The sequence below is a fragment of the Schistocerca americana genome, chromosome 2 (genome assembly GCF_021461395.2).
Source record: "Schistocerca americana isolate TAMUIC-IGC-003095 chromosome 2, iqSchAmer2.1, whole genome shotgun sequence".
Lineage (NCBI taxonomy): Eukaryota > Metazoa > Arthropoda > Insecta > Orthoptera > Acrididae > Schistocerca > Schistocerca americana.
Window position 1 is genome coordinate 431,476,649 of NC_060120.1, and position 22,425 is coordinate 431,499,073.

At 36.1% G+C, this 22,425-nt stretch overlaps 1 protein-coding gene across 1 annotated transcript in view; it reads left to right on the forward strand.

Annotated features, from left to right (window-relative positions):
• The window catches only part of LOC124595734 (juvenile hormone esterase-like), a 130,739-nt gene that overhangs the window by 40,680 nt on the left and 67,634 nt on the right, over positions 1–22,425 (forward strand). The window contains exons 2-4 of the mRNA XM_047134609.1: positions 16,827–16,964; positions 20,237–20,393; positions 20,637–20,822. Coding sequence (XP_046990565.1) covers positions 16,827–16,964; positions 20,237–20,393; positions 20,637–20,822 — 481 coding nt within the window. The remainder of the gene's footprint in view (positions 1–16,826; positions 16,965–20,236; positions 20,394–20,636; positions 20,823–22,425) is intronic.

The window sequence follows — 22,425 nt, forward strand, 5'->3', positions numbered from 1 at the left end:
ATGCTGCCTTTTCTTTTGTTTCTATTTTGTCCACAAACTTGGGATCTGTCACTAGTTTTCTAATGTTTGGTCTGACAGAGATTCCTTTCCTTAGCTTCACCTCAGATAAACCAGGAAACTGTGCATAAAGATATCTGAAACACTCGCTTTCTTTTGGCAATGCCTTAACAAATTGTTTCATCAGGCCCAACTTAATGTGAAGTGGTGGAAGTAACACCTGTTTGGGATCCACGAGGCTTTTCCTCTCAACATTTTTAACCCCTACGTATAAAGTTTTTCTCAAGGGCCAAGCTTTTTTTTTATGTAGTGTTGCTTTCTGTCTCTACTGTACAGAGAAAGCAAGGGAACTTTGTATAATCACTTTGTTGACCAAACAGCATTGAAATAACTTTTAAATCACCATATAGTGTCCATTTGTGGTCTGAATACCAGAGTTTGCTTAAAACCAGTTCAAGGTTTTCGTAACATTCTTTTAAGTGAACTGAATGTCCAACTGGTATAGGAGCATACTTATTGCCATTGTGTAGAAGTACTGCTTTAAGGCTTCTTTTTGAAGAATCAATAAAATGTCTCCACCCATCAGGAGCATATTCTATTTTGAAACGTGCAATAAGTCAAGGAACGTCACTGCAAAACACCAAGTCACCTTCTTCAGAGAAGAAAGATACAAACTCCTTTTCCCTAAATCGATACCAAGAAAAGGATGTACCTGGAGCCAGCATATGTTTATCTTTCAATCTAGATCCTAAAACTTCTGCCGATTCTTTAGGAAGGCCTAGGTCTCTAACTAAATCGTTCGTTTCAGATTATGAGAATGGAATGGGATCGGTTGTGCCAGGATCATAGCAATCTCTGTCTTCTTCGCTATCACTTTGCTGAGCCAATGGCTCGTGATCATCTATATCATCCAAAGAATCTGGAGGAGAGGGTATTGGTACTTCAGGACCTTGAGGAACATTGCGAATGGCTGATTGAATGTTAGGGTAAGAAATATCCTTTTTTTTTTTTTTTTTAAATTGAAACCTCGTACTTTGCAAGAACAGGAAAGCAGTCATCACTATGATGTTTGGGCTCCTTACAAACTATTGGTATTCCAAAACGAAAGCTGCTTTTTACGTTGAAAACATTGCCTCAGTTCTTCAATACACACTGAACAAACTTTGTGTAGGGCCCAAGGCTTATCTTGATCGCCTAACTTGTACCAAAATAGGCGAAATATACTTTTTCAACAAAATCGGAAATGTTTGTTTGTTGCTTTTTAACGGTATAGTTACCACAAATGTAACGGAAGCAATATGGCGACTTTATACATCCTCTGGTAGCCATTGTCCATAAAACAACTGCACAACACAAGAAAACAGTCACTACCTTAAAACACTAGTAACAACACCACATGAACAGCACAGAGCAAAGAGGTACTGTGAACTAAAGGACAAGAGCAGAAGCTCACTGCTTGGTGATGCCAGGGGAAGGGGCAGTGCGACAGACAGGCACTGACATTAAAATACTGCCGGTTTCTCCTAATTCCTCTTTATTTTACGTATGTCTGGTATAAAAACGGCTAAATACGTTTATGGAGATCCTAAAAACCAAAATTCAAACCCACTAGAGTGCTGAAATATTGAAAAAAGCTAAAACTGGACAAGCAGTTTGTGAAATAACTGTACGTAATGGAATTTTTTCACTATTTTTCCCGAAATCACTATTTTCATTATTTTTCACGAAAACACTATAAAAAATAACTTAATAAATCTGAAAAAAAAAATTTCAGTCGCAGAGCTGTGTAATGTTTTCATAGACCATGATAAATTTAATCAAATAAAAACTTCTCCTGTTAAGAATGGTCGGTCTGATCGTGATGCACAGACATTTACAGTATATGACATAGCTCCATACAGTAATGCAAAACAGTTGTCAAAAATAGTGCATTCAGTTAATGATTTAACAATTAAAAATTTTAGGGAAAGCTAAAGAAGTGAAATATAATAGTAAGAAACCATTGAAAACGCCATGGCTTACTAAAGGGATAAAAAATCTTGTAAACAGAAAAGTGTCTTATAGCTAGAAGGAGTAATGATCCAGAAATAGTGAAACATTATGAAAACTACTGCACTGTATTAGGAAAGGTTATTAAAAAATCTAGAAATATGTTCATTATGTCTAAGATTAGAAAATCTGATAATATAATTAAAACAATTTGGAATATTGTTAAAAGGGAAACAGGGCAACTGAGAGTATGGGAAGGTTGTATTTCTATCAAACGGAATGAAAAGATTGTTAACAAAATGTCAGGTGTAGAGAATATTTTTAATCATTATTTTTAAGTGTTGTAGAGAAAATAGGATCCAGCTATTCATTAGAAATTGCAAGGAGCATATGGAAGAGGCAATATCTACGCAATTTGATAAAACTGATATTCAACCCACCTCTCGTACTGAAATTAGGAAAACAAGTTCACTCAAAAGCAAAAGCTCATATTGAAATGATGATTCTTCCAGCAGAGTACTAAACCTTATTCCCAACAGATACAATTCTCAGCCACAGAAGTAATAGCTCACTGATACAGGGTATTTTTCCAGATAGACTGAAATAGACTGTTGTTAAACCATTGCATTAAAAAGGGGATAGGTCTGAAGGTAACAACTACCACTCAATCTCACTTCTGGCAGATTTATCCAAAATCCTTGAAAAAGTAATGAATTCAAGTGTAGCAAAAGCATTCAAAACTAACAAACTGTTGGTTTGGTTTTCAGAAGGTTTTTTCAACAGAAAATGCTATATGTGTTTTCACTGATCAAATATTAAATGCTTTGAATAACCAAACATCACCCATCGCAATTTTTTGTGATCTCTCAAAGGCTTTTGACTGTGTGAATCACGAAATTCTTCTCGACAAGCGTAAGTATTTTGGTATGAGTGAGACTGTGTACAAATGGTTTAATTCATACTTAACTAGAAGAATGCAGAAAGAAGAAATTAACGGTACAGAGAGTCCAAAAAAGTCAGCAGAATCCTCTAACTGCGGAGGTATCAAGAGTGGTGTCCCACAGGGTTCGGTCTTGGGGCCTGTATTGTTCTTAATATATATTAATGGCTTGCGTCTCTATATTCATGAAGACACAAAGCCAGTTATTTTTACTGATGATACAAGTATAATAATCACAACCAACAAACAAGAAACAACCGAGGAAATTGTAAATAATGTCTTTCAGAAAATTATTAAGTGGTTCTCTGCAAATGGACTCTCACTAAATTTCGAGAAAACACAGTATACACAGTTCTGTAGAGTAACTGGCATAGCACCATTGATAAATATAGACTTTGACAAAAGTCTGTTGCGAAGGCAGAATACTCAAAATTTCTGGGTATGTGCACTGATGAGAAATAGAATCGGAAGAAACACTGATCTGCTGTAATGGTTAGGTTCAGCTACTTATGCTATTAGGGTTATGGCAAATTTTGGTGACAAAATTATCAGAAAATTGGCCTACTATGCATATTTTCATCCACTGCTTTAATATGTCATCATATTTTGGAGTAATTCATCATTAAGAGAAAAAGTATTCATTGCACAAAAGCGTGGAATCAGAATAATTGCTGGAGCCCACCAAAGATCAACTTGCCCACATTTATTTAAGGAACTCAGGATATTCACAGTACCTTCACAATACATAGGCCTATATTCACTTGTCAAATCTGTTGTTAATAACCCATCCCAATTAAAAAATAATAATGAAGTGCATGGAGTGAGTGGAAGATGTGTGTCAAATGTTCATCTGAAGTCCTCAGTGTTCTCCTGCCAAACATGCCTTGGAGCTAAAAATGCCAGATCATTTTGTAGCACATCACTCATTGTAACCTGCAATTCCACCCATACAAATTGCTAGTCACACAGAAACTAAGTTTACATGATAATGTTGTCCAATGAACCATTGCCTTGCCCTTCCTGAAACTTTTAACAGCTGACCACATATACAAAACAACATATCAATGTTGGATGAGGTCCATTTTCATCTAAATGGTGGAGTAAATAAACAGGGTTACAGGTACTGGGCATCATGTAATCAAGCTAATCCTAGTTGGCTACGTGAGATGCCCTGCACTGTGAACATGTGACTGTGTTGTGCAGTGTGGTTTTGTCCATACATTTTTGGAAATCATCATAGCCATGCAGCAACGGTTAGTAGCAATCACTATGTCCAAATTTGAATGACTTCCTCCTTCAAAGGCTGAACAACAACAACAACATAGAGTTCCCCACAGGATGGGACAGCAGTTTATATGGCCTGCCAGGCCACAAATGTATTGTAGCTTCAGTTTCCTGGTTGATTCATTTCCAGATTTGGAGGCATTCATAGGCCAGCACAGTCTGACTTGACTGCCACTAACTTCTTTTTGTGGGGCTACTCAAAATTCAAGTATACACTACACATCATCATGCTGTGGCTGAAGTCATGGGAGGGATACATACAGTTATGGAGGGGATCCCTTCGAAAATACTGAATAAGGTGATGGAAGATTTCTTTCAGCGCCTAGCGGAATTCACAGAATGAGATGGCGACCATCTATATTGTTGTTGTTGTTGTGGTCTTCAGTCCTGAGTGGTTTTATGCAGCTCTCCATGCTATTCTATCCTGTGCAAGTTTCTTCATCTCCCAGTACCTACTGCAACCTTCTGAATCTGCTTAGTGTATTCACCTCTTGGTCTCCCTCTATGATTTTTACCCTCCACGCTGCCCTCCAATACTAAACTGGTGATCCCTTGATGCCTCAGAACATGTCCTACCAACCGATCCCTTCTTCTAGTCAAGTTGTGCCACAAACTCCTCTTCTCCCCAATTCTATTCAATACCTCCTCATTAGTTATGTGATCTACCCATATTTATTTATCTATTTATTTATTTATTTATTGTTCCGTGGGACCACATTTAGGAGAAGTCTCCATCGTCATGGAACGAGTCAATACATGAAATTATAACACGATTGTAGAAACAGATAAAATGAAATATAAGAAACATATTCAGGCGACAAGTCCTTAGTTTAAATAAAGAAAATCAAGAATGTAACACTGGAATTTGCTTAATTTTTTAGCTCTTCCAGGAGCTCCTCGACAGAATAGAAGGAGTGAGCCATGAGGAAACTCTTCAGTTTAGACTTAAAAGTGTTTGGGCTACTGCTAAGATTTTTGAGTTCTTGTGGTAGATTATTGAAAATGGATGCAGCAGAATACTGCACTCCTTTCTGCACAAGAGTCAAGGAAGTGCATTCCACATGCAGATTTGATTTCTGCCTAGTATTAACTGAGTGAAAGCTGCTAACTCTTGGGAATAAGCTAATATTGCTAACAACAAACGACATTAAAGAAAATACATACTGTGAGGGCAATGTCAAAATTCCCAGACTATTGAATAGGAGTCGACAAGAGGTTTTCGAACTTACACCATACATAGCTCGAACAGCCCGTTTTTGAGCCAAAAATACCCTTTTTGAATCAGAAGAATTACCCCAAAAAATAATACCATATGACATAAGCGTATGAAAATATGCAAAGTATACTACTTTTCGTGTTGAAATGTCACTTATTTCAGATACTGTTCTTATGGTAAATAAAGCGGCATTTAGTTTCTGAACAAGATCCTGAACATGGGCTTTCCACAACAGCTTACTATCTATCCGTACGCCTAGGAACTTGAACTGTTCCGTCTCGCTTATAACATGCCCATTCTGTCTGATTAAAATGTCAGTTCTTGTTGAATTGTGGGTTAGAAACTGTAAAAACTGAGTCTTACTGTGATTTAGCATCAAATTATTTTCCACAAGCCACGAACTTATATCATGAACTACATTATTTGATAATGTTTCAATATTACACACAAGATCCTTCACTACCAAGGTGGTGTCATCAGCAAACAGAAATATTTTTGAATCACCTGTGATACTAGAAGGCATATCATTTACATAAATAAGAAACAGCAGTGGCCCCAGCACCGACCCTTGGGGAACGCCCCATTTAACAGTGCCCCATTGGGACTGAACATCATTACCACTCTCAATATTGCGGAGGATTACCTTCTGCTTTCTGTTCTTAAAGTAGGAGGCGAACCAATTGTAAGCTACTCCCCTTACTCCATAATGTTCCAAATTCTGCAGTAATATTTTGTGGTCAACACAGTCAAAAGCCTTCGTTAAATCAAAGAAAACACCTAACATTCGCAACCTTTTATTTAATCCGTCCAAAACCTCACAGAGAAAAGAGACTATAGCATTTTCAGTTGTTAAGCCATTTCTAAAACCAAACTGTACATTTGACAGCAAATTATGTGAATTTAAATGCTGCAGTAACCTTGTATATACAACCCTCTCGATAACTTTAGCAAACACCGATGGCATAGAAATAGGTCTATAATTGTCAACATTATCCCTGTCTCCCTTTTTATAAAGTGGCTTCACTACCGAGTACTTTAATCGGCCAGGAATCCGACCACTCCTAAAGGAAAAGTTACAGATATGGCTAAGTACTGAGCTAACATACGTGGAACAATACTTCAGTATTCTGCTAGATACCCCGTCATATCCATGAGAGTTCTTGGTCTTTAGTGATTTAATTATTAACTCAATCTCCCTCTTGTCAGTATCATGGAGGAGCATTTCAGGTAACAGTCTCGGAACACTTTTTTCTGAGAGCGCTATATGATTCCCTGTTGGGACTAGGTTTCTATTTAGCTCACCTGCTATATTCAGAAAGTGATTATTAAGTACTGTACATATATGCGACTTATCAGTAACACGGACATCCCCACTACGCACTGATTCTATATTCTTGACCTGTCTCTGCAGACCAGCCACTTCCTTTACGACTGACCATATGGTTTTAATTTTATCCTGAGACTTAGCTATTCTATCTGCATACCAACTACTTTTTGCCTTCCTAATAACTTTTTTAAGCACCTTACAATACTGTTTGTAATGGGCTGCTGCATTTAGATTTTGACTGTTTCTAACGTTTTGATATAATTGCCACTTTGTTTTACAAGATATTCTTATCCCTTTAGTCAGCCACCCAGGCTGCCTGTTTGTGCTAGTACCCTGTTTTGAACGTTCTAACGGAAAGCAGCTTTCAAAGAGCACGAGAAAAGTCTTGAGGAAAGCATTATATTTATCGTCTACTGTATCAGCACTATAAACATCTTGCCACTCTTGTTCCTTGATAAGGTTTACAAAATTCTGTACAGCAACTGGATCAGCTTTCCTAAAAAGTTGGTAACTATATTTAACATGTGTTGCAGCACAAAAATCTTTTAGACTTAAAATTTGTGCATCATGATCTGAAAGGCCATTCACCTTTTTGCTAACAGAATGCCCTTCTAATAATGACGAATGAACAAAAATATTGTCTATGGTTGTTCTACTGTTCCCTTGCACTCTCGTTGGAAAGAATACGGTTTGCATAAGATTATATGAATTAAGGAGGTCTACCAGCATCCTTTTCCTTGCACAATCACTTATACAATTAATATTGAAGTCACCACATATAACTAACTTTTTGTATTTCCTATAAAGTGAACCAAGAACCTCCTCTAGCTTTAGCAAAAATGTTATGAAATCGGAGTCTGGGGATGTATAAATAACAACAGTAAGAAGTTTAGCTCCACTAAATTTAACCACACCTGCACAACATTCAAACAACTTTTCAGTGCAGTACTTTGAAACATCAATTGACTCAAATGGGATACCGTTTTTCACATACATGGCCACTCCCCCACACCGCAAAGAGCTCCTAGAAAAGCTGCCAGCCAACCTGTATCCTGGTAAAGGAAGCCTCTGAATTATCTCCTTATTTACGAAGTGTTCAGATATACCAATAATTTCAGAGTCAACATCTACAAGCAGTTCACTAACTTTATCTCTAATACCTTGTATATTTTGATGAAATATACTAATTCTCTCATTAATCGGATACCCAAGCTTTGTAGAAAGTGGTTTCTTTGTTAGAGAGACTTCCCTTAAGCAGGAATACCTATCAGCTGACTTCAATCTAAAAAAGGTACAGCTCTAACACCCACAACTACCGGAATTTTCCCATGAGTGATCCCACCACCCCCATCTATGCTGTCACCTATAAGTTTTGCCAACCTCCCCTTCCCATACCTGTTGAGGTGGAGGCCATGTCTAGTGAAACCCGTCCTACTGATAGACTCCACCGACACCACTGAAATGTGACTCATGCCTTCTGTCATCAGCGCACCCCCAAGTCTCATGTTATTACGCCTGACGGCTGTATTAAGATGAGGCCGATCGTGACGCTGAAACAGTTCCACGAAATGCACATTCGTGTTGCCAGTCTGAGTGGCTATCTTTTCCAGGTCACCATCTATGTCATACTCCCCATCCCTATCAATACTATTACCAGCCCCACCCACAATCACTACCTGATCCTCTTTAGTAAAATCCCTACATAACCCCCCTGTGTTAAAAGTCACCTGAGCCAATCCTGCATTAGGCTTACCAATGTACGTTTTTCATTATGTGAGGTACATAGTTTTACATTTATGAGCATTTAAAGCAAGCTGACAATCTTTGCACCTCTTTGAAATATTATTCAGATCTGACTGCATATTTCTAGGGCTTTTAAGACAATGCATTATTAAAGGTAACTGTATCATCTGCAAAAAGTCTGATGTTGCTATTAACATTGTCCACCTATCATTAATATGCAACATAAATATGTAACTATATGAAGCAAATTTAAGACAAATAACAACCCAAGGTGCATCTTTGCATAAATAACAATAAAAATTGGATAATTGCATTAAGGATACATTCAATTTCTTTTCCCATCTTTCCCCAGCCATATTCTGTACACTGTTGCTAATGATCTCATGATCAAATGGATGTTGACCCTCAAACAGAAGTGTGCATTAATATGACATTAATGGGTATATGGTGTACTTCGTAGTCTACGTTAATTTGTCACATAACAATATCTATGATTTCAATGGAGGTTCAGTTAGCGAATACTTGATTTATTAGTATTTTATTACTACTTCAAGTTGTTTGATTGACACTCTTTGCTAAAAATGACATGTCACTGTGCTGAGGAAATGATGTAATTTCCCATCAGTTACAAGGAGAACCTAGTTACATATAAACCACTAAAACTACAGTATTCCTCATCATGCTCAGCAGAGTTACCACATAGAAACCAATAAATCTTACATCCTATCTTGAGCATAGTGGCATGTTATTTCTAGCAAAAACTATCAGTCAAACAACTTAAAGAAGTAATAAAATTCTAATAAATCAGGTATTCCTTAACTACATCTCCAACTAAATCTGTGGTTTAGTTCAACTACGTACAATAATTTCAATAAATCTGTGAGAATTCTGCAATCAATAAAAAGTCTGTATCCCGAACTCCTTCTCCTTATATTGTGTATGACAAATGTCATGGTGGTTCCTTACAAAAGAACATTCCACAGCTGATTTCCTTCCTGATGCTTGTCTTAGCATGTACTCTATCTCTAATAATCTTGTTATGGATTAGATATTATCCTCTTGTCTCAAATTTATTTATTTGTTTGTTTGTTTTGATCTCTGAATCATACATTGTACAGAAATGCACATCATGATATAGGACATGTCATTTGATTCATATTAGGCATTTATAAGAAGAGGTACATGTCTATGAATCTATAAAATGGTTACATATTTATATCAGATGTGTAATGTACTTAGGTCTTATATTTATTCTGTACCAGAATTTAGCATTTATACCAATAAAACATACATTCAGTTATGTTATGTAAGATCAATAGTTTGGGATCCATTACCTGATGTTTTTGTTGAGCAGCTCCTTACAGCAGTTTCTTATAGCTGGTTGTTTTTGAGGAATTCCTATATGCTATAGAGGCAGTGTTTAATTAGGAGTGACCATAGTTTTACTTTAAAATCCTTCACTTGTGTAATGTTCTTCACTGCTATTGGGAGATGATTGTAGAGTTTTATTCCCATATATTTGACACCTTTACTGTATAGTTTTGTTGAATTGGGGATTACTCATAGAGTTCTTTGACCTCGTATCATGTTGGTGCCAGTTTGCATTTATATCTAAGTTGCTAATATTTTTCTTGGTGAGACATAGTAGGTCCAGTGTGTAGTGACATGGGAGGGTGAGAGGGGTAACCTGTTCAGATTCTGGAACAGTGGTTTACAGGATTCTTTCTGCTGCTTGAATAATATTATTCTAATCTTTTTATACAGCCTCACTGCTTCTGCACTGTGACCCCAAAAGATTATTCTGTAGCTTAATATAGAGTGAGAAAGAGCATAGTACATCGATGTGAGGGTGCTGGTGTTAACAATATCCCTTATTTGTCTAATCATGAAACATACATTACCCAATTTGGTGCAGGTTATATCAATATGACTTTTCCATGTAAGTGTGTCACTAATGGTAATGTCCAAAAATTTAGTTTCTTTTACATAGTTGACATTATCATCACTCAGTGATTTATTTGGTACTGGTGGGTTTTTATTTTGGACTGTGTGGAAAGTAATACCTGCTGTCTTTTTTTATATTTAGGAGTAGTCTGTATGAATTAAGCCATGAGTTTTGTTGTGTTGTGCTCCTGTTTATGGCATCCTGAAGAAGTTCATTTGAGGCGGATATCATAATTGTGGTATCATCAGCAAAGAGGAAGGTTCTCCTATTGTGTAAATTTAAGGGGAGGTCATTTACATAAAGTAAGAATAATAAGGGTCCCGACAGTGAGCCTTGGGGAACTCCATGTCCTTTGGTTTGGGTAGATGACTGTACAGTATTAGCAATTCCTGGTCAATTGGTTGCATTCATTTGGACATATTGGTTTCTGTCTTTGAGGTAGCTTTTAAACCAGTCATGGCCAGTGCCCCTTATTCCATGCGAATAAATGTTTTGGAGCAGTATATTGTGATTGACCATATCAAATGCCTTTGTTAGGTCAATAAAAATGCCTATGGCTGGAAGATTCTTGTCTACTAGCGTTAAGGTGTAATCTAGGAGTTGCTGTATTGCATCAGTTGTGGTTCTTCCTTCTTGGAAACCAAACTGAGCAGATGATATGGCATTTCTTTTTTTCAGAAATGAATTTAGTCTGTCTGCCATAGTGTATTCAAATATTTGCTGACTACTGAGAGACTGCTATTGGCCTGTACTTGCTGGTATCATCTTTACTTTCTTTTTTATGAATGGGTATGATTTTTGCAGTTTTGAGTTTATGTGCCATTGAGGAATGAAGAGTTTATTATGTGGGACAGTGGTTTACATATGAAGCTGCTGCAGTTATGGAGAAGAAAGCAGGGGATCTGATCTTGTCCTGCAGAGGATTTTTTCTTAATTTTTATATGAATATTTTTTTCTATTTCTGCCACTGTTGTTGTTAATAAGAACAATGTGTCAGTGCAGTAGTTTTGTTCTAAGTTTGGGAGATAATTATTTTTAAGGTGGTCTGTGAGACTTTCAACATTTTTAATAAAATATGAATTAAATTTATCTGCTATTTCTTTATCGTTTGTGATGGATTTGCCATTTATTTTTAGGTTCATATTACTTGTCAGCTGTGGATTTCTGCCACTTTGTGTATTAGTGATTTTCCACATCCATTTACTTTTGGTAGCTGATAAGTTGAGCAGGTTGTCATTTTGCAGTTTTTTGGTTGCATTAACTACATTTCTAAAGATTTTTTTTATATTTGGTAAAGTAATTCTTAAATTCTTCAGTATTGCCGAATTCGGTGTTGCTGAGGTTGAAGAGTTCTCTTTTTCTTTTTGCTGAGGTGCTAATACCTGGGGTTGCCTACATGGGGGAGTTACTGTTATTGGAAATATTTTTGTTTTTAAGGGGAAGTGGTAGTTGAAATAGTATTTAGAAAAGTCTCAAATTTGTTATCTACATTTTGAGACTGATATGTGTCCTGCCAGTTTTCTGTTTGCATGTGGGACAGAAAGGTGTGGATATTGCTTTGATAGAGATTTCTAGTTTGTGTTGTAAACATTTTTGACGGGGCTTGCTTATTGATATTTGTATAATTAGTGCATTGTGGTCAGAAAATCCTAACTTTACAGAGCATGCTGTGCATTCTGTGTCAGCAGCTACTTGATCAAGACAAGATTCACTCTGGTTGGTTATTCTGTTTGGGGATTTAACCTTTAGTTCCAGATTGTAGAGATTCATAAAGTATTTAAAGTTTACATGATCACTGTCTTCTACTAGGAAATCTGTGTTAACATTGCCACAGTTTACAATTCTGTAGGATTTCCATTTTGTTAGTTTTTCTAACACTACAGCCAAGTTCTTATAGCAACAGCTTAGGTTGCCTGAGGGTGATCTGTATACTGATATTAAGTAAATACAATGTTCAGTGAATTCTATGCCCAATAATTCTGTCTTTTTCAGTGCTGTGGGAGTTGCATATGTCCTGTGGTAGAGCAATAGTATTGTTTTTTTTTTTTTTTTTACAAATATGCAGCTCCCTCCACCCCTGAATTCTTTCCTTGAGAAATGATTTATCATTTAGAAGTGTGGTATCATAACACATTCAATTTCAGAACTGCTCATAAAGTGCTCAGTAATACATAGTATTTGCATATTTGATAATTCACTGTTACTATTTATTAAAATTTCTATTTCACTCACTTTGTTTCTTAGTCCTTGTGCATTGTGGATGTAAATTTGCTGATTGTAAGAGTCAGAAAGTATTGAACACTGTTGAGAAATTTTTGGTTCTACCTCATTTGTTGCAGCTGAGTGGATGAGAGCTTTTTCGTCTTCAGTACTGTCCATAAAAAAATCGTTGAATCTGGGATGAGGAACAACAGTTCTTCTGTTGACAACTGTTTTCTCTGTTGTAGAGGTCATCTTGTTTATCGCTGCTGGTGAGACTGATGGTGGATTGACTGATTTGGTTGCTTTTGGTGTCTTTTTGTTTATTACCGGTGAAAAAACTGATTGCTGTTTGACTATTTTTGTTGCTGCAGGAGTCTCTTTATCTGCTGGAGAAGCTAATGGCTGCTTAACTGTTTTTGTTGTGGTTTCTGTTGTTTTCTTTCTTATGGGTTGTCCAGTTGCATCTGTTATTTTTGTCTGTGTTTGTGCATCCAGTAGAGTAGTATTCGTAGCATCATCACATTTGTATTGGCAGTTATTTGATGTTGAAGGCTGCTCTTTTGCTCCTGGTAACGTCACTGGGATGGTGGTACCATTTTCTTGTTGACTAAGTTTTTCTAGCATATGAAGAATCTTTTTACCTAGTAGAGTTTTACCACTTCTGTTTAAATGCATTCCATGTTCTGTATGGTGACTCCTTTGGAGAAAGTCCATACTGAGAAAATGTGCATTTTGGTTCATTTTGCAGATCTTATGGAACCATCTGTTTACCTGTCTGATTTCAAGATTTACACACGAGGTGGGCATTAAAGCATATCTGAGGTATTCCACTAACGGCGATGATCCCCTCTCTTGTGAGATGTAAGGCTTGCTTTAGGTTGTAGGTTGCAGTTGTTAGTTCATTTCTGTAAACATATACCAATGAAGAAGTGCTGGCACACACAATGTTGTTTATTTCTATGGCAGCTAATGCCTCAGACTACAAGGAAACAAAAGTAAAAGAATATCATTCAAAGAAAAAAATCTAGATTAATAAGATTTAATTCCAAGGGCTTTGGAAAAGGAGAAACTATTTATTTACCTACCTAAATAAATAAATAACCATGTTTATGACTTATGGCTCTAATCTTAGTCTCCAGATAAAATTATAGAAGAGTTAATCATTATTTCTAGAAAATGTACTGTTTTTAAATACAACCAGACTGTTTGACATAATACTCTACACCTCCAACTGGAATTCTCTTGATCAGTCACATTGTTCCTGTAGAGAATGAATACTTTGTCATGCTGTACATAAATTTTACACTAAATATTAAAAAAAAAAAAACAGTTGATCTGCTACCACATGGGACAATTTTTCTGGTTTTTGACAGTGACTATATTTACCCCTCTAGCCTGTAGCTAAACTAACCAATAGAGGTGTCACTGTTTGCATTGCATGCAGAACATATTTAACAATGGCCATTTTGTGTGTTTTCATCATTGTCAAATCTCACAGGTTTACAATGATGTTTTTGATTTCAGCTCATAGGAGATGATCTTTTGGTACTCTACAAAAGTGCCTTCCCCTTGCTCTTTCATTCACATGTATGTGGAAACTACTTACTTTACTTAATATAGCCAGGACTGGTTTGAGAATATTCCTAAATACAAATGGCCTATGATTTAGCACCCCTTCTTCCCCCTTTTCCCTTGTACACATTCACCTCTGTCAGTTTTCACTACTAATTGTGATAGACACTGGGTGTACAAACCTTGCACTTTGGTGTCCCAGGCATTCCTTTCACCTTAGCATGCTAAGTGGCTGCTACTAATTATTGCAAATTGTCCTGCAAACAGATCTTATTAATTGTGATATGACCTGTATAGAAAGCTTGTTTTTTAATATTTTACATGTTGTTAAAACTCATCTACGCATTAGGGTGATGATATCCTATGACTTCATAAGCCTGTAGTGATAGACTTGTGAAAAGTATAAGATCTGCTCAGAATCTTTGAATTATTGTTAAGTGCCTCCATTCAGTGGCATGAGGATTCCAGATTGCAGTGAGAAGTGATGAGGAAGAAGAGATCCAAACAAGTCTTAGTAGGTTCTGCGGAGGAGGAGAGTTCATGGATTCATATCTTTGAACAGTTAACAGGGAAGAAGGTGTTACTCCCTGAACATGTCTGATGAATTTTACTCAATAAGCAAGACAATGTGTATATAAGAAATCATCTTACAATGCAGTTTTGGGCAAATTTGCTTTCGTAATGGACATTTCATAATTTTCATTGAAGTTGAAAGCTTGTGAATTTAAAGTGTTAAATGTTTGTATGTACATACCTTTCTAATAAAAAGTTTGCATAATTTAAATAATCATTTTCTCATATTTTTATGTTTCCCATTTGTTTTAACACAGTCAGACAAGTCACACAATTTCTGTGATTACTTTGCTATCTCTCTTTGAAATTTTTTAAAGTGTTAACATTTTCATAATTGTCATGTTTCCTGAAACTGGAGATAAAGAGTAATGTTTTTGATAGTTTTGAAGCCGGTTTGTGCTTGCGAGTGTACACGGCAATTGAATTAAAGAAAAACAGTGACAAAGCTGTCCCTATTGATGGAACATTTTTGCTGGTTTAGAGTTCATATAAATGTATTGTACTGGAAGGGTACAGTTAAAACTCAGTTTACATTCAGGCCAATAGAGACATAGAAAATAATAGATCATACAAAGATGGGGTAGTAGATTGATCTTGGTGTAGTACACGGAACTATCTCAGTATTTGGCTCAAACGATCCAGGGCAACCATTGAAAATATGGATATCAGGATGAAGATTGATTTCCACTTCTTCCAAACATGTCCAGTGGCACAGCACCACTCCGCTTAGTACTGAAACCTATTGTCAGATATAGTTTTGTTTCCAAGTGGAAACTACCATTATCATACAGCATAACATTGCAGTTGTTATTCTTTCTGCCTTTTACTGTAACCATGCAGACACTTGGTTGCCCTGAATCATTTGAGCCAAATACTAAGATAGTTGTAGCAGTTATTTGAACTTAGGGGTTAACAGTCCACTATATTTGTAGAAGCCATGAATCAGAGATTAAAGATGAGTTGTGTACTCTACCCCTCCCTCACATCATTTGTTGATTCTCTCTGTCTTTATCATTAATTCTTTTAATAATCTTCTAGAGGAGTAAGATTTACAATCAACTTTTTACTTATCTTCTTTTCTTGTAGTTGGCTCCAGTTCTTCGTGTCTGGGACTGATTCTTGAAGCTGAAATTTTTTAACATTATAGGTTCTCATGGTTCCAGTTGATGTAATAACTTCTGTAGAATTGCCTGAGCAGTAATTTCTGTTTTTGTATTGATTTTATTCTCTCATACTTTTCTGTATCATACTGTGTTAACAATTTACACTTCAACAAAATTGAAAATTATGTTGTTATTGCCAAAATTAAAAACACGTCTGATCACATCAGTCATTCCCACTACTAATCCATTCTGAGGTATTAACAATATTCCAAAGGGCTGACAAGTTCTCTTGACAAATGACTTTTTATTTATATAATCATTTTGTAAATGAATTCAGAAATAATTTTAATAGTTAGTGTCAGATTGCATATTTATAATAGAAATTTTAAGTGTGCCAAATATTTCATAATTTCAAATGTTTCTAAGAGAAAAGTAATTTTAGCTGCACATTCAAAGCTAGCACATAGCAAGTGTAACAATGAAAATAAAGTAATTTCTTTTTATACATTTTAGCCTGAAATATAATACATCGTGTACAAAATCATATGCAAATCTTTTAGGAAAACAATTGAGATAATATGAACCCATTTAAAAATTTGTAATTATTTTTGGTATCGACTACTTCTGTTGAGGAAAAGTAATGCTAGAGGAGGATGTCTCTTTACAGTTGGTTCATAGTTTGAATCTATTAGAAAAGTTTATACCTGTGTACATGTCACTGTGGGCTTATGTTTGTAATGTGCACTAGGAATCATTATTGTGATATAATTCTGAAACCTAAAAAAAAAATCTTCTAAATGAGATTTATAGGGGCAAATGTTTGAGATATCTACTAATCTATTAGTGGTTCACACTCTTCTACTTTCGCTATTTGTATTAAAAGTGGCTCTTTCTCTGGCTCATGATCTCACATAACTTAATATGGAATGTTTCAGCCACCAGAGCCACCTGAATCATGGAATGGTGTCAGAGATGCCACAACTTTTGGTGAGGTGGCACCACAGATCAACTTACTGACTGGCTCTTGCAGAGGAAATGAAGACTGTCTTTTCCTTAATGTCTACACATCAACAGTATGTTTATAGCTAAAAAATATATTTAAAGAAACATTAATTTCTGACTGTTACTTATCATGAATTAATTTGATGTACAATCAATAGAAGTGTTATCGTGTATGGCTTCTAATTTTGATCTTTCATTCATTTATCTATCATATTCTGTAGAGTCCATGAGAAAGGACAACTTTCAGGAATCCAAACTGAACTAAAATATGAAATGAGAAAAGAAAAGTTGCTGTTCAAAATTACACTGTGCTGTATATTAACAGCATATCAGTATATTGCTACATACTCCAATGTAGCTGTTACTTTGGAGAGAACAGAAAACCTGCTGCTTCCTGAGCTACTCTGCTATACTACTGTTTATCTACTACTAGTAGCATATTTAAATGAATGCACAATTATTTTCCAAAGACTAACAAACAACACATTTTCTAGTTCCATTCTTTCTGTGTGCAAATTTTCACAAAATACGGGGGGGGGGGGGGGGGGGGGGGCAGGGGGCAGGGGGTAGGGGGTAGGGGCTCAGGGATCAACAATTCCTGCTAGCTATTTGACAGTGTCAAATGTGACTTCATAGGCTTTCCAGAAATAATAAGTCTTGATAGTCTCTTCGAGTTTTAACACAACAACACTGATAGTGATCACAGAACAACAGTTATCTGTGTGGTGTGATAAAAGAATCCGGTTAACATTTAACATCACAGATCATAAAATCAATTTGATTCAATATTTCAAATATCGAACTGTTTGCCGTCTTCAGGAGAATGCTGCTTCTGCTGATGAGTCCCACTGAGAACTGATACCTGACTGTATGTTGATGTCCTATATAGGCCTCCATACCCCACAAGACACATGTGCCACTCATCACAGTTGCTGCCCTCCAAGACTGGACAGAAGGTGCCACCCTTAGTACAAACCCGGCAGCAATGATATATCACACTCAGAGATGATTTTTGAACACTTGGACTGGCTGCAGCAAAGAACATTCTGTTTTGATGTGGGATAGTACAGGATTCCATGCCATGCTAAGAGGAAACCCATTGACTCTAGTAATTAAATTATCTGCCAACCTAATTTCAATTGCCTCTTTATAGACACTGTTCCAAAAACTGGAAGTGTAGGCAACTACCACAGGTTCATCAAATTTCATACTGTGCCCCTCGTTTAAGTAATGATATGATACTGCCAATTTTTCTGGCTGTTGTAGCCTCATATGACAGAAACATACCACACACCTGTCATGAACTGTACGAATCAAATGGCCGATGTAAGCAGAGCGTATGCCATTTCCGATGAGGTCAATCTACCTCAAGAATTTGGGCATTTCATGGCTGTTTTCAAGGAAATTTGATACTCTGATAAAGCAGATTCATTGGGCTATGAAGTTTGTATCAACACCGGAGATGCATGAAGAGGAGCATAGGTCTGTGGCCTTTATTCCTTACACTGATGGCATGTCAATTAAGATTGGAAGGATTTTAAGGAATTTTGACATTAAGAGTGTGTTCCGTCCAACTTCCAAGATTAGGCCTCTACTCAGCTCTGTGAAATATGATTTGGGGCTCAGGAAGCCTGGTATTTACAAAATTCTGTGTCAATGTGGGAAAGCATACATTGGCCATTCAATTCACACAGTTCATGACAGGTATGTGGAACATTGCCATCATACAAAGCTACAACAACTGGAAAAATGAGTGGTAGTGGAACATGGCTTAAATGAGGGACATAGTATGAAATTTGACACAACTGTGATAGTTACCTACACTTCCAGTTTTTGGAACAGTGTCTATAAAGAGGCAACTGAAATTCGGTTGGTGGCTAATTTAATTAATAAAGACAATGAGTTTCCTCTTAACAGGATGTGGAATCCTGTACTATCCTGCATCAAAACAGAATGTTCTTCAGTGTGGCCAGTCCAAGTGTTTGAAAATATCTCTAAGGGTGATATGTCTGGTGTGGTGCCACCTGTCCAGTCTTGGAGGGCAGCAACCATGATGGGCAGTGCATGTGCCATGTACTGTACAGAGGCCTATATAGGATATTGATTTGCAGCCTGGCATCAGTTCTCAGCAGGAGTCATCAGCAGAAGCAGTGTTCTCCTGAAGATGGCAAACAGTTGGATTGCTGAAATATTGAATCAAGTTGATTTTAGGGTCTGTGATGTTAAATGTTAACTGGACTCTCTTATCACACCACACAGGTACGTGTTGTTCTGTAATCACTATCCGTTTTGTTGTATAGTTTGAGTAATTACAAAATTGTATGTAGTTTTATGACAATTAATTATGAATATAGCTTACTACAACTACTCAAGTGTTTGTTAATCTGAACTTGGCCTATTGTACATCCCTGAAGATTCTACTTCATGATGGGATTTACAGAATACAATGAATGTATGACAGGGAATTTAAAGATGTGATATGGGATGTAAGATACAGATAATTACTTTTCCTTCAGTTTTCCTCAGTTTCTTTAAACTGTTTAAACATGCTGAAGTAATTAACATGGAATGAACACTGCTAATTTACATCCTTCTTACCCAGTGCAAGACTATGTTCCATCTCATGTAACAGAACGTTAAACCCCAGTTTCCACTCCTTCCTTCTTTTCTGGCAACATTATTCTTTCAGTATTTCACATGTTGTCAATTGCAAAACCAAATGAAAGTATGTAGCACTATACATCATGAATTTACAGGGTGAGTAGCAGAAAGACATATTAAAAGGTTTTTTTTTTATCAAAATATTTCTGTCATTGTACAGAATTCACCATGCATACTAGATGCAGAATGCAAAATCTACATGTATTCCCACCATCAAATCTGTTGTTTTCTGCAAAATCAATCCACCTTCCTCTAGTTTTTACATGCTAATTTACTGGTTCTGACAATAACTTTTTGTTATACTTTCAACTTCTCAGTTTGGATCTAATGTCTTTTCAAGCATCTGTTGGCAGCTATTATCTCTCTATTGATCTAGCACTCAACAAGACAAGAAGTTACTACTATAGCTTTGCAGCATCTTATATAGTGTTTTAAATGTGGGCAGTGCTACATCCTTAATTCTTTGATACATTCAATAATAACTTAGATTCTCCTCTTATAAACATCAGCTTTTGTAATTGTTTAATGTAATATGTAAGCTACACTTAGAGGCAATATAAACTGAAAGAAAATTTTTAGAGTTAAATGAAACATTTGATTCTACTTGAACCCTTTTACTTGTGCATATTTGACCTATCATTTTGTTTCTTACCTGTATGTAATATATTACTTTTCTCTTTAGACAGAAGAGAACTCAGGGGATCTGAAACCCGTCATGGTGTGGCTACATGGAGGAGGTTACATCATGGGCTCTGGAAATGCAGATTTTTATGGTCCAGAGTATCTCCTTGAACATGAAGTTGTATTGGTCACATTAAATTATCGTCTTGGTGTTCTTGGTAACTTACTATTCAGTTTCTATAACCTTAAACACTAAGTTTGCTCTTATTTACATATAATATGCATCCTGGAATTTTTTAGTTTTGCCATTTTGTATATTTGTTGTATAGGGAAGATTACTGTCCAGTACTCCAAATGAAATACCTGCTTAACACACAACGTAATGTCAGCACAAATAAATTTTACACATTCTTCTGTTGTGGAAAACAATATGAGTGACTCTCAGAGAATTTGCTTCATAGGTTTCCTTAGCACTGGTGACTCTGTTGTTCCTGGTAATATGGGGCTAAAGGACCAAGTAATGGCACTACAGTGGGTCAAAGACAACATTGCTCGTTTTGGAGGTAATCCTGATAACGTGACAGTGTTTGGAGGAAGTGCTGGAGGAATGTCATCTGAGTATCTTATGCTTTCACCAAAAGGCAAAGGTGAGTATTATTATTAATTTCTGCAAAATCTGAAGTGTATAATTGGTACTTAGCTATAATTCCATTTTCATTTTTAATCATAAGCAAGACAAAGGGGCTCACTTCTCTTGCTTATGCCTCAAAATGAAGGTTAAATTACAACTATGGTATTTTGCATAAGATGAACAACAATGTGCAAATACTGGCACTCTTCCATTTACATCTTTTTTTGGATAGCTATCTAACAGAGACCCTACACTGTCATTGACATAACTGCTGAAATAATTTCAGATAATTTGTCACCCTTCATTCAGTTTATTTTGAATTCTTACATCAGACTTTTTGGTCAGGATATTGCTGACAATTAAATTAATTAAAGCTGAGGCATGCATGTAATTAATGCATTTTTGACATAATGAGAAATTTCTGCGTTAAAGGTGTTACTTCATAAGTATGAAACTAATAATAGGAATGATTTTTGTAGAGAAACACATAGTAGGCTCCATATCTTATTTTAGAGATACTGTTTCATGTATTGTGTATCCATGATCTGGCTGTGATCAAATGTACTTATTTCATATTTATTGCCCATTTTACACTTCACTGTCACACTGATAGGCAATAATAGTTTTCCTAACATTCTAATTGCCACTACGTGATGTACTGAATTTTCCATTCACAAATATGACATGAGTTCTCTCTCTTTTACACAGCAGCTATTTATAATTAAATTACTGATGATTATGCATTACAGTATAAATACGGGTCAATGCTGAATATTGTTTGGTATTCTCTATCAAGTTCAGATATAAGAGTTTGATGTCATTGAAAGTGCTGATACAGAAACATTTTCTATAAGAGTAAGATCTCTTAAAACAGTTCTTAAACAATGAATGATACTTATAAAGGTTAGCTTTAAGAATTTGTGCTTTTATGGTACCTGGTAGAAGTATAGTTGGAATTATTGCACATGGTTTCTTTCTGTGCAATATCCAATAGAGCAATGGAAAATAAGTATTTAAGTTCAATCCTGTTGCATCATTAGGCACAAATTCAGATTGGATAAGGCTGGGGAATGAAACTGACTGTGCCCTTTACAACAGAACCATCCAGGTGTGCACCTTAAATGATATGTGGAAACTTAAAACTGCATGGCAGCACCTGGATTACAACATCTACTACTCCTGAATGCAATTGTAGTGTCTCAATGAGTATGCCAATTGACCCAGTAGCAATATGATAAGTAAGACTGTATATTCATGACACATCCATATTGAGGAGTTCAGTTAGCACTCTTTATTGTCCTTTGTTTGTTTATTTCTGCATTATGCTCATCTCTTTTCTCTCAGCTATGTGTTCTCAATCACAGCTGATGTTCAGGAGTCAGCTGGAACAATTTAGGAACTTTCAGCTGTTCTCATAAAGCTTTTGATTTGATTTTTCTTCATCTCAGGGATATGATATTCAATTTTACAAGACTCTTATTCACTTTTAATGAGATGCTTACTCATTTGCATTTTTCAGAACCTTAATATTATAATTTCATGGAAACATTTTTATACACACCTGGTTGCAGACGCGCTGCGAGTGTACTTATTGTCTGATTCATTGTGATGCATTAGAT